Raw genomic sequence first — 12,834 nt, 5'->3', positions numbered from 1 at the left:
GATTATATACTCAATATTGTCAAATTTACACTGCATGCTGTTTATAAAACTTTGAAAAATTGTATCTATTCACAGAGCATTTTAAGGCTTTTAAAACATAATATAAGCTCTTGAACGATTCGTTACGTTACTAAATCTTTATTGGTTCCACTCTCGTAAAGCTGCGAAAGAAGTCTTATTGTATCTATCAATAAACCATTAAAGAGGACGGCTATGAAATTGGAATTTCACAATCAACCTCGAGAAGACAGTTATCAAAATATGACAGACAGATCATCAGTGTGGAACGCGTAGTAGGAAAAAGATCTTAGGCAACTTTGACATGGATATCATCCAAGATGTGTGGAATTGGGTGAACCTAAACATACATCCGACAAGGGAATAGAGTCTGATAATTCTGGTAGAAAAAGGCCCATTGGGTTCTGGACAGAGGATCATTGTAAAGCCCATAGAACTCTCAAAATGGGAATATGCACTATATAAGCGCAATTTATTATTATTCTTGCAGGTGGTGAAAATCCTGGATATTTAGAAGGATGCCATGCCATTTTTTCTTCTCTGCATCATCTGGAAGGTAGAGACTATCATTCTGGCGTTATGCAGAAGTGTTTGAAGACTGGCTAAAGAACCGTTTGCTGCTTTCCTCAAAGCACCCAGCTGTATTGTGGCCCATGATCACTTCAAGGCTCCAACTTCGCAACTATAAAAGCTGATATGATTTCGTGGCTTCAATCAGACAGCACTACATATTCTGACTATTTATCAAAGACCTAACTATACTCCTTAGTGAAAAGAAACAAAGCAGTCTGTCTAATCAAGGAGTTTTGACACTAAGTTGATTGACTTCCCCCATTTCATTGTGAATGCAATCCAATCAAGCTCATTTGGACCCAAATAAAGGGAAAGTGTGAGAGGAGGAACACCAAATTTACTCTCACCGATGAGGCAATAAATGATATAACAAGGGAAGACTGGAAAAAGGCATGCTCTAACCTTCGTAAACTGAAGGATAATTGCATTTCAATGGATATAGTGATGCCACGAAATCTTTCCGTAGTCATTCCCTTTCTCCTTTTCATCATCCTCATCATAAGAATGTGATGATTGATGTGTCCAGTATGTTTTTGGTGTTGTTGGTCGTGTTGTTGTAGTTGTTATTGTTGAACCCATATTTGTGGAAACATTGTATCATAATTTGATAACTTTCTACTGTTGACCGGTCTACATTAGATTTATATCATCCTCTCAAAATTTTCCAATCAAAATAATGTTGGAAGCGCGTAATGTTCATTTTCATTTGTATCCATCAGTATTGTGTATTGATAGTTATAAAATACAGATGTCTGATAGTTAAGGATTGCCATTCGTTCTTTCATGTTCAGATACTGTGTGTATATTGTTTAAATTTCAATTAACCGAACATTCCATTTTACGAATTCCTTCAAAGTAGATAAGCGAAAAAATAATAATTTTGATACTGTAAATTATCTATGATTTCCAATCTTAACCAGTTATCGACTTTAATATATCTGTAATAAGTGAAATCCTTTCCTTTCGTTCTAAAATTCATGAAAAAATATTTTTTAATTAAGACAAATTGATTCAGAGGTTCATGCAAACTTTTGCAGCTGTGTGAAGAGGGGCAGCTTAGAAAAATAAAGAAAAACATACGCCACTAACTACAGTAACTTAATTGAAAGGAATTACTCAAAAAAAAAAAAAAAGCTAAATCTAGCAGAAAAAATGAATGTCAATGCTCAGCACTTGAATTTTAAGAACTATAAAATCATTGTTGACAAAAACTAACTTCTTTGAATCCCGAAAAAAGATAACAGGAACAAAAATCCCCTAAGAAAATCTCATAAAAACGAAATCACGGAAACATGTTGCTTTTAAGTCAAGATAGTACACACTATTACTTTGATATCTTTATCAGGGGATAACAAAGAAACATAAACTTTGAAGCAGTTCAATAGCCTCTGGGAGAATGTTTTGGATGACAACAACCAGTGTTAGGAAAAGAGAATACATTTGATGTTCAAAACATATATAAAGTTTTTCACTGTTTTCAAATAATATATTATAAGTTTGAGAAAAATAAAAAGCATCCTGATTTTAACTTTGATGTGTGTGTGATATTCATTTACTCTAAAAAATAAAAGTATATATATGATTTTTCTTGTCTAGGAGTCTTATCTTGTCAAAATATCCTATTGTGAAGTCCACTCACCACTTGTTACCGTCACCTGAAGGTAAGTGATTATTATATTTTTATATCTCGATTGGTTATATCATTGATGCATTAGGGTCAAACGAATTAACAGCTACAAATATTTCAGTTAATTGCAAAATTATTTGTGAAAAGGGATATTTTGGGCTAAAACATTTTTTAGCCAACACAACATTCATTCATTGTATGATTACAATGATTACAATTTTTTTCACATGTTCATATAGCACTCATCATTACATCAGGTCGAGGCAGCTAATTATCAGGATGAGTCTTTCAGAGCCATAAAGTCCATGGAGTTGGAGTTAATCCCAGTGTCTGTCACATTTGACGGTAAAAATGATAATTGTTTCCTATCATTTAAATAGGAGGCAAAGTAATTTATGCAATATTCAATAGATTTAGGTACTCAATTAAAGCTGGGTGAAGAGATGGCCGAAGGGAAAAAACAAACCAAAAACCAAAACTCAACCCAAAATAAAAATTTATTCTCTTGGTTATAAGTCGAAAACTCTTTCATATATATAAGTAGTTATTTCTAACTCTGTAGGATCCAATTTTATTGGAACAATAGGAAGACTAAGGTCGATAATTAAAATGGCTGTCAGTGATAAAGTTGGGGAGGCAAATTGTTGTTGAGGAAATAGTGAAACAAACAATAGGAATTATTCTTGTTCCATTTTCAATTATAGATCTTCTTCCTCGCGTATGAGTTATAACTATTGTGTTTTGTTTTAGGAATAGGATTATGAGAAAAATGTTCATCTTTCCACCAACCTTTTCATTTTACAGGAGAGTTGGCGCCTGCTATAACAGCAAGTATTGACATTCAAGGTGTTGTGGTGGATTTTGTAGTGACTCATATGGGTAATGACAGGGATGAAATTGATCGTGCCATGCAGACAGAATTCTTGGCAGCAGAGCTCAAAAACACGTAAAGATCTAATCTTAATTATTTAGTGAAATTTTATTCCATTCTCACACCCATGTATATGAAGATATGACTTTCAAAATCTGCCAAGTTACATCCAATATAGAAAATGAGTTAACACTCCCAAGCAATCTATTGGACTCCTTATATTCACCAGAGACATTGTGAAGTTTCAAAACATTCAGGTTATTATTCTATGAGGCAAACAAGACTTAAGTAGTTTCCTCTTCATGCCACTAAATTAAATAGCAAAAAATTCAGATTTCTCTGAATGATGGAAATGTGACTTATTAGGTTTTTTAAGTCACCTCCTCATACATGATACTTGGAATGACTGGAAATCTCCTAATGTATGTAACATCTTATTTTACTTGAAACGCACATTATGATATATTCTTGTTTCATAAGTTATACAATAATACCCCTTTTGGAACAATCCAGTTGGTATACAATATAATGTGACATTTTTTCACCTGCTTCATATAGGGCAATCATTAACAAAGATAATAAAAATAACATCAAAGTGTTTACATTGACCTAAATGTTTTGATGTTGAGAATAAATTTCTTTTGAATTGTTTTTTCTGCTTTTGTTTATCTTGATACAACTGCAGACCTAATAATTTAGACTAAGGTACCATTAGCAGCAATGAGAGCTGGTTTTGATTAAACCTGCGTCACATTGCTATCAGAGTAGAATCAAACAATCCATGTGATGGGTTAATTGCGGTAATTTCAAGATAATTGGGCTTTTTATCTTGGCAAACTTTGCAGGCTTTTTATAGTTTTGAATGGCCTTGTATTTTTCTTTTTGGCTCTGCAACTATGTGATCTTTGGATCGGAGGGTACTGGGTTCAAATCCCACTCTGAGTGGCACATAGTTGTGTCCTTGGAAAATGCTCTTTACTCACATTATCTTGCCGTATGTAGATGTAAAATGAGTATATGGCCGTTAACAGTGTTGTCTTAAAACAAGCATCATGGCTCATTAAGTGTTGCTGTTGGCTTGGGACCCCTTGAAAATCACTTTGAGCACATTTAGTGGATATTGCTCTTATGAATGCTCAAGTTTTTGAAAGCTGCCGTATAGCAATCCTCACATTTTTTATTCATTTAGATTTTAATTGAATCGAGAGATAAAATCTCATTGGGTCAGATTTGGACTTTTTTTTTTTCGTTTATCGGATGTTATTATGCTGACGGAATAATTAATCTTATTGAATTATACTATTATACTTCAGGAAGATTAGTTATTCAGGATCATAAGACCCATGGAACCAGTTAATTTTGGTTTATGTGGCATTAAGTGGACAGTAACACTTGATTGCGACCCTTTGAATACATGTTAGTTTATCCAAATTATTATATGCAGATCTAATAGACCCAGTTACCCAATCACTGCCAATTGTACTAAGGAAAAAGTGTGCAAAATGCCTGTGTGTATGTGTATGTGTATATGTGTGTGTGTGTGTGTGTGTGTGCATGTAACTGTGTATATGTGTTTACAGTAAAATTAGAACCATAGGATGCTAGTCTATTGAAATTTCCTTCTGCCAGATCTAACAGACCCAGCTACACTATCACTGCTGGGTGGACAGGGGGTTAGAAATAAATCTCTTGACTATATCCCGGTCCCCTTGCTTGTGCTGCGAGTGCTCTACGAACTGAGCTGTTGGGACACATGTATAGTGCATTTGGGTATTTTGTAGGTGATGAGAGTCTGTTTATGTAAATGAGCGTGTGCTTGATGGAGTTGGTTTATCATCTGTAAGTTATATTGCATCCAAACCATTGCTTTGAAAATTGATATGATTTTATAATTCCCTGCATCTTTCAAGTTTTTTTCCAATGACAATTTCAGATTTTTGAAGAAGAAAATAAGGATAATATGTTTAATACTAGTACCTTGTATGTTATTGGTGAATTCGTTCTCTGTTACTCATTATACATAGGTCAAATCCAGCGGTCTTCTTGGGTTACATGACCACCTTCCCTGGCAGTAAAAACTACTGGTACATGAGGAAAGCTGGTGGTGTTAGGGATATTGACCCAGAGGACGATTTCCGATTCTGCCAGTATATATTTTACAAGAAACTCATCAGGTATGATGTAAAGGATGTGTAGCTTTACAACTTGTGAAATTTTTTTTTCTATGATTTTCATAGAAGTTTTATCATGAGATTTTATAAATTCTTTCCTTTTTCAAGGAACAGAGGTAGTTGTGTCACTTTCATCAGTTGAGATCTTGGTGGAAAAATTTTAATCTTTCTTGTAGCTTTAAAGATTCTATTTATTAAGACTTATAAAGGCTCAAATTACTGCAAATTTTGTAGATAAAGTTGGAATTTACAGGTTTGTTTAAACCAGATTTGGTCATATTCTGATATTTCCACCCAATTCTAATGTTTGCACTAGTCTGTGAGTGGAAAATTAGTAAGATATTTTTCTTCTACCTTGTGATCTGTCTTCAAGAAATACGGATTTTGTCTTTCTCTTATTTAGTGGGTCTGCAAGTGGACTTTAAAAGCAATGTTTGTCCTTTCTAATCAATAGGAGCATTGGAAAAAAGGACATGTCATTATAAACTAGGCTAAAAATTATAAAATTGATGAATATTTGGCTTCATATTCTTGAACTCCCCTCCAATTCATGTCAGAGGCACCGATTCTGCAGAAATCATTTAAAAACATCTTAAAACATTTCATTTTTAATATGTAATTGTAAGGTATAATTATATTGTTTAGTTTTATATTGTATGTTTGAGAGACTGATTTTACATTACTGTTAAGCGTTTTGAGCTTGTTAAGATAATGGGTAAGATGCTATAGAAATGTAAAGCTAATATATTTTTAAAATATGAATGTATTCCTTTCCCCGCATCTGTGAATTAAAAAGTTATCTTGTGCTTTGTGCTTTATTGAGTTGTTTGGTGACAGTTTATGTCTCTTCTATTTTTTAAAAATAAACTGATTGAGTAACTCACTTAAAGGGAAAAGATCTAAAACAGATGAATAATTTATGGTCCCTGCTTTCTTGCTAGTGAGGGCCGTTGTGATGTATTTTTGAATGGCATGAATGAAGTTTAATTCCTTACTTCATTTTAATAAGATCTGAAACGTTTTGAGAAACATTCTTAAAATATTTCTAGCTTTATCACACCCTTATGCAATGAATTAAACGTATTATTTAGTATGGTTCTCTCTGTTCTCTTGACAAAAGAACGTCAGGACAAACATAACCCATTGAGGCTGACAGATTTTCATGCTTTAGTATTTCACAACTGTTCCACAATTCATTTTGGTGAGATGAAATGTGTTTTTTTTTTTAGATGTCTCCCACCTGTTCTTTTTTTTTTCTCCTTTGTTTTTCATGTTCAACACGAATAGAAATTAAATATGTTTGTATGATTGCCCTTTTATATGATCATGAGAGAGCTGAATAGCTAGTCATCATGAGAGTTAATTTGCTAATCTTGTATTAAAAATGTCATCATTTTTATAGACTTGGCTACGCCCGTCTTTCTCATGGAGGCCTCAGTGACACAGAGGTCCAATTAGCCAAGTTTAAAATTCCAGATGATCCCAAAAGCAACTTTAAGGATAACAAGATCTCAACTATCAATTCCAAACATGCCAAAGTTGATCCAGCCCATGTATTCAGTAGAAAGTGAGTTATCAGTAAAAAATGTACAAGACAATTGAACTATGAGTCCATCTATGTGAATCCCCAAAAGATGAAAAAAGAAACAAAAACAAATCATTTCACGAGTCCAATACACACACACACACACACACTCTCTCTCTCTCTCTCTCTCTCTCTCTCTCTCTCTCTCTCTCTCTCTCTCTCTCTCTCTCTCTCTCTCTCTCTCTCTCTCTCTCTTGCACACATAATAAAAAAACAAATTTAAGAGGAAGATAAATTTTAGAAATGGTAGAGAATTGACCTGAAATTATAATAATGATAATAACAATAAATAATAGTAATAATGATAATAATAATAATAATAATAATAATAATAATAATAATTAATAAATAAATAATAATAATAATAATAATATAATAATAATATAATGAATTTATGTAGCGCCTAGTTCCAATTAAAATTGCTCACTGGCACAAATATAGAACTGACACGTTAAAAACCATATAAATAAGATGATAAAATAATATATAATAAAATACACACTAAGAGTCCAAATTATATGCCTTACAGAAAAACTCAGTTTGTAACCGTTTTCAAAAGGCTAGCACTATTCAGTATCTGATACTGAATAGTGGTTTTGCACTATTCAGTATCTGATACTGAATAGTGGTTTTGCACTATTCAGTATCAGATACTGAATAGTGGTTTTGTACTATTCAGTATCTGACACTGAATAGTGGTTTTGCACTATAATACGGTGGGTTTTTTTTCTGAAACCTGACAAAGTTATGGGAAGAGGGCAGCTGTGGGAGTGAATATGGGACTCAGAGAAGGGTACACCAGTGGGGAGTGAACCTGGGACTGGGTTTCGGCGGGTTTCCAAATAAAAAGCAATTACTTTTTTTTTACGAAACACGACGACACCTGGCAATATCCGACAAAGTTATGAGAGGTAGGCAGTAGTGCGCGCGCGCGTGTGTGTGTGTGTGTGTAAGGGGGGGGGGGGGAGGAGAGAATGAACCTGAGATTCAGGGAATAATAATAATAATAATAATAATAATAATAATAATAGATCTTTATTGTCCATAAATATGGCAATTTGTCATTTAGTTACACTTGTAACCCATAGATACTCTCACCGTACTCATGTGTAAAATAATTACATGGCCGTTAACAGCATTGTCTCTATCGGGAAAGTGTAATATGAGTCCCATATTCACTCCCACAGCTCTTCCCATAACTTTGTCAGGTTTCGGAAAAAAAAAACACCATATTATAGTGCAAAACCACTATTCAGTGTCAGATACTGAATAGTGCTAGCCTATGGGAAGTGTACACCAGTGGGGAGTGAACCTGGGACTCTGGGTTTTGTAAAAAAGCAATAACAATATGGGGGGGGGGGGGGGATTACATTTTAACGAAACCCGACAATATGCGGCAAAGTTGTGGAAAGTAGGCAAAATGTGGGGAGTGAACCTGGGACTCAATGAAGTGTACACCAGTGGGGAGTGAACCTGAGACTATGGTTTTCGGCGGGCTTCAGCTAGTTTCATATAAAAGCAATTCATTTTTTACGAAACCCGACGAAACCTGGCAATATCCGAGAAAGTTATGGGTAGTAGGCAACAGTGCTGGGGAGTGAACCTGAGATTCGGGGAAGTGTACACTAGTGGGGAGTGAACCTGGGACTGGGTTTCGGCGGGTTTTGAAAAAAAAAGCAATTACTTTTTGTTTACAAAATGCACCAAATCCCAACAAAATGGGGCAAAGTTATGGAAAGTAGGCAAATAATGGGGAGTGAACCTGAGACTAAGGGAAGTGTACACCAGTGGGGAGTGAACCTGAGACTATGGTTTTCGACGGGTTTCAGCGAGTTTCACATAAAAGCAATTACTTTTTTTAGAAACCCGGCAATATCCGACAAAGTTTTGGGAAGTAGGCAACAGTGGGGAGTGAACCTGAGACTCAGGGAAGTGTACACCAGTGGGGAGTGAACCTGAGACTATGGTTTTCGACGGGTTTCAGGTAGTTTCATATAAAAGCAATTACTTTTTTACGAAACCCGGCAATATCAGACAAAGTTGTGGGAAGTAGGCAACAGTGGGGAGTGAACCTGAGACTATGGATTTTGGTGGTTTTCAGCGAGTTTCATATAAAAGCAATTACTTTTTTACGAAATCCAACGAAACCTGGCAATATCCGACAAAGTTATTGAAGTAGGCAACAGTGGGGGTGATCTTGAGATTCAGGGAAGTACACTTGTGGGGAGTGAACCTGGGACTCTGGATTTTGTAAAAAAGCAATACCAAGGGGGAGGGGGAATTACTTTTTACGAAACCCGCCACAACCCGACAAGGTTATGGGAAGTAGGCAGCAGTGGGGATTGAATCTGGGATTTGGACACCGATGAGGATTGAACCTGGGACTGCGAGAGGCTGATACCAGTGGACAGTGAGCTCAGAATGTACTTTTATTTCGAAACCTACTGAAATTGTCAAAAGTTATGGGAAGGGGGCACCATTGGGCAATGAACCGGGATTCAGGGAAGTGCACACCAGTTGGGAGTGAACCTGGGACTGTGAGAAGAGGATATCAGTGGAAATGAACCTGGGACTATGGAAGATAGATACTAGTGGGAAATGAAGCCGGACTATGGGAGTTGGGTACCAGACGAGAATGAAGCAATTACTTTTTTACAAAACCCACCGAAAAACCATAGACTTAGGTTTACTCCCCAATAGTCTACACTTCCCTGAGTCTCGGGTTCACTCCCCCACTGTTGCCTACTTTCTTTCCATAACTTTGTGGATATTGTCGGGTTTCATAAAAAAGTAATTGCTTTTTTTTTACGAAACCCAGTCCCAGGTTCACTCCCCAATGGTGTACACTTCCCTGAGTCCCAGGTTCACTCCCCACTGCTACCTATTTCCCATAACTTTGTCGGGGTTTGGCGTGTTTTGGCAGGTTTCTTAAAAAAAGAAACACCCCTAAAAATACCACCTGTATTCATAAAATAGATGTCAATTGTAGTCTAATATTCAGTATATCTATTTAAATTATTATTATTATTATTATTGTTTATTATTATTATTATTATTAATTATTATTATTATTATTATTATTATTATTATTATTATTATTATTATTATTATTATTATTATTATTATCATTATTTTTATCATTATTTATTATATTATTATTATATTATTATTATTATTATTATTATTATTATTATTATTATTATTATTATTATTATTATATATTATTATTATTATTATTATTATATTATTATTATTATTATTATTATTATTATTATTATCACGTAAATTTTAATATAATACGGCAATTAATTCACGGAAGTACATCGTTCAATTAATAATGGCAGAAAGTCTGGCCACATATTTATAATGAATCGGTTTGTCTTAGATGACCAAACAAACAAACAAACAAACAACAACAACAACAAATGAGACAAACAAAAAAAAGCAAGATTTAAAAAAATAATAAACAATAGAAGAGCACATCAATGAAAAACAACAACGAGATTATAACACATAAAAGATATTCGTAATAAATCGATAACTGATTAAATTACTCGAACTACTTGATTAAAAAAAAATAATAATCATAATAATGATGATGATGACGATTACAACAACAACAATAATAAATAATAATAATAATAATAAAATAATAATAATAATAATAATAATAATAAATAATAATAATAATAATAATAGTAAGTAAATAGAAATAATAAATAATAATAATAATAATAAAATAATAATAATAAAAGAACAATAGTATAATATCAACATTAAAGCATATTACAAGCAAATAAAATTATTAAAACAAAAGTTTAAAAAATATCAATAGACAGAAGGAATTTTTTAAATATTGGGGAAAAAAAAAAAAGTTATCCCTGCCGGGATTTGAACTCTCGAACCTTAAGTTCAGAGTCAAACAGCTTATATCCACCAAGCCATGGTGTCACTGAACATTTAGTGACATTTAATCATGTCTATTTAGATATTTAAAAATGTATTTGAATGCCACTCTTACTTTGATATTTTGAACTATGTTAATTGCACCATAGCAGAAATTAAAAAATTACGATCAAAATATTTTTACAACTTTGAATCGGGCTGTCAGTTACTGCACGTGTTCAATCTGGAAGTAGGTCAGCAGTTCAACCGAGATTGTCGCACTTTTCACTCTCTCTATAAAAAAGAGTTCCTTGTGGATACTGAATAGTGGCAAAGCACTATTCAGTATCAGATACTGAATAACCACTTCCTTTTCAAAAATAAGTGGATTTTCAGTTTCAATACTGATGGAGTTCCACAATCGGGGGGCATGGTGGTCAAATGATTTCTCATGATCGTGGATAGCTCATACGGTAGAGTCACGCGCTCCCCAGCCAGGCGGAGTTGTTGTACCAGTAAGGTTGCAGGTTCGAACCCACATTGCCGCTGCAAAATTTTAATTCTCTATTGTCTTCTGGCGCTTTCCTACCCACTTCATTTCTTGTCAGAAGATTAAAAATAGCAGTCTTAAATTTCCATTGTAATAAAGTGTGAATGAAGAAGATATTAGAATTGGAAATGTAATCTCTTACTAATTGGACAGACTTTATTAAATTGATCATTCTATTTATATTGTTTCCCCTCTCAGATTTGGAAGATTTTTTCAAGGTGAAGGGAACTTTGACGATCACCGTTATCATATGGGGACTCCGAAATATTTCATCTCCTGATCACAAGTTAAGACCAAATATTGCCAGTTCAAAATCCTGATCTTAATTTGTCTGCCTTACAATGAGAGATCCGAGCATAATTAATATTGGGTCAAATTGAGATATTCAAATATTTGTCATCAGAATGATACCTTAAAACCAAACACTGTGTTTTCTAAAGTGTGACCCTGTATATTTATTTATTATCACCATGCCTACATTCATACATAGAACTCATCAACTACCATGGTAGAATTTTTTAATAACCGAAAATACAAAGGCAATAATGATTACTATTTATCAGGGAAAAAAACACCAAAAACAAAGCAAAACAAGCGACTAGTGTGACCCACATATACTGTCAGTGATGATGATCAATTTTTCAGCTCTCTTGTAAAATCGGATTTTACTATTATGCTGACTTTTTATATTGCATTAATTGCAAGTGTGATTAAATTTGTTGTGTTGATAACTTATTCATTCCACTTAATAGTCATTAAAGATATTTACTGTATTAAGCAAGGAGATCCTTCGGGAGAAAGAGAAAAGGATTAAATTCAAAGCTTGCATATATGTTTATATTGGCCTTGAAGATGCTGCCCCTCCCTTCCTTTCGGAACTGATTGATAGATATTCAAAACCCCATCCCTTTTGTTCGGCCATTGATTCCATCAAACTAGTTGTCCCTCAATTACGCTCAAAAGCTGGAATGAGATCCTTTTCTCAGTTTGGGCCTTCTGCATGGAATGCCTTACCACAGAGCATTCATGAAAATGAATCTTGTCTATTTTTAAGTGTTCACTTAAAACCTATCTGTTTGATTTTAGTAGGAGGTATGAGAAGCAAGATAGGTGTCTTGTTTGTGGTGTGGGTGTTTAAGCCCATGTATGTAATTTATGATTTAAGCACATAAAGTCTCAGAGTTACAGTGCTATATAATATTTCAGCAATATAATTGTTATTGTTATTATTATTATTATTATTATTATTATTATTATTATTATTATTATTATTATTATTGTGCGGCTATGTGGTCTAGTGGTATGGCACTCACTTTCGGATCGGAAGGTCCTGGGTTCGAGCCTCGCTCAGGGCATAGTTGAGTCCTTGGAAAAGGCTCTTTACTCACATTCTCTCACTGTACTCAGGTGTGAAATGAGTACCTGGCCGTAAACAGCGTTGTCTCTGTCTGAAAAAATTGTAATATTGCCTAACAGGCATCATGTCCCGTCCTGTATGTTAAGAGTTGCTGTTGTCCAGGGACCCCTTGTACAGTGCTTTGAGCATGTTTAGTG

The 12,834-nt window shown here is 34.2% G+C and overlaps 1 protein-coding gene across 1 annotated transcript in view; it reads left to right on the top strand.

Annotated features, from left to right (window-relative positions):
- Positions 1-12,189, top strand: part of LOC144971276 (PGAP2-interacting protein-like) — a 28,987-nt gene extending 16,798 nt beyond the window's left edge. The window contains exons 13-17 of the mRNA XM_078911886.1: positions 2,188-2,252; positions 3,023-3,164; positions 5,114-5,263; positions 6,663-6,827; positions 11,479-12,189. Coding sequence (XP_078768012.1) covers positions 2,188-2,252; positions 3,023-3,164; positions 5,114-5,263; positions 6,663-6,827; positions 11,479-11,560 — 604 coding nt within the window. The 3' untranslated portion in view covers positions 11,561-12,189. The remainder of the gene's footprint in view (positions 1-2,187; positions 2,253-3,022; positions 3,165-5,113; positions 5,264-6,662; positions 6,828-11,478) is intronic.
- The last annotated feature ends 645 nt before the right edge of the window (positions 12,190-12,834 follow it).

The sequence above is a fragment of the Berghia stephanieae genome, chromosome 4 (assembly GCF_034508935.2).
Source record: "Berghia stephanieae isolate SIO BIC M18660-M18661 chromosome 4, UCSD_Bste_1.3, whole genome shotgun sequence".
Taxonomy (NCBI): Eukaryota; Metazoa; Mollusca; class Gastropoda; order Nudibranchia; family Aeolidiidae; genus Berghia; species Berghia stephanieae.
Note: the sequence above shows the minus strand (reverse complement) of the source record. Positions and strands in the feature narration are given on the sequence as shown.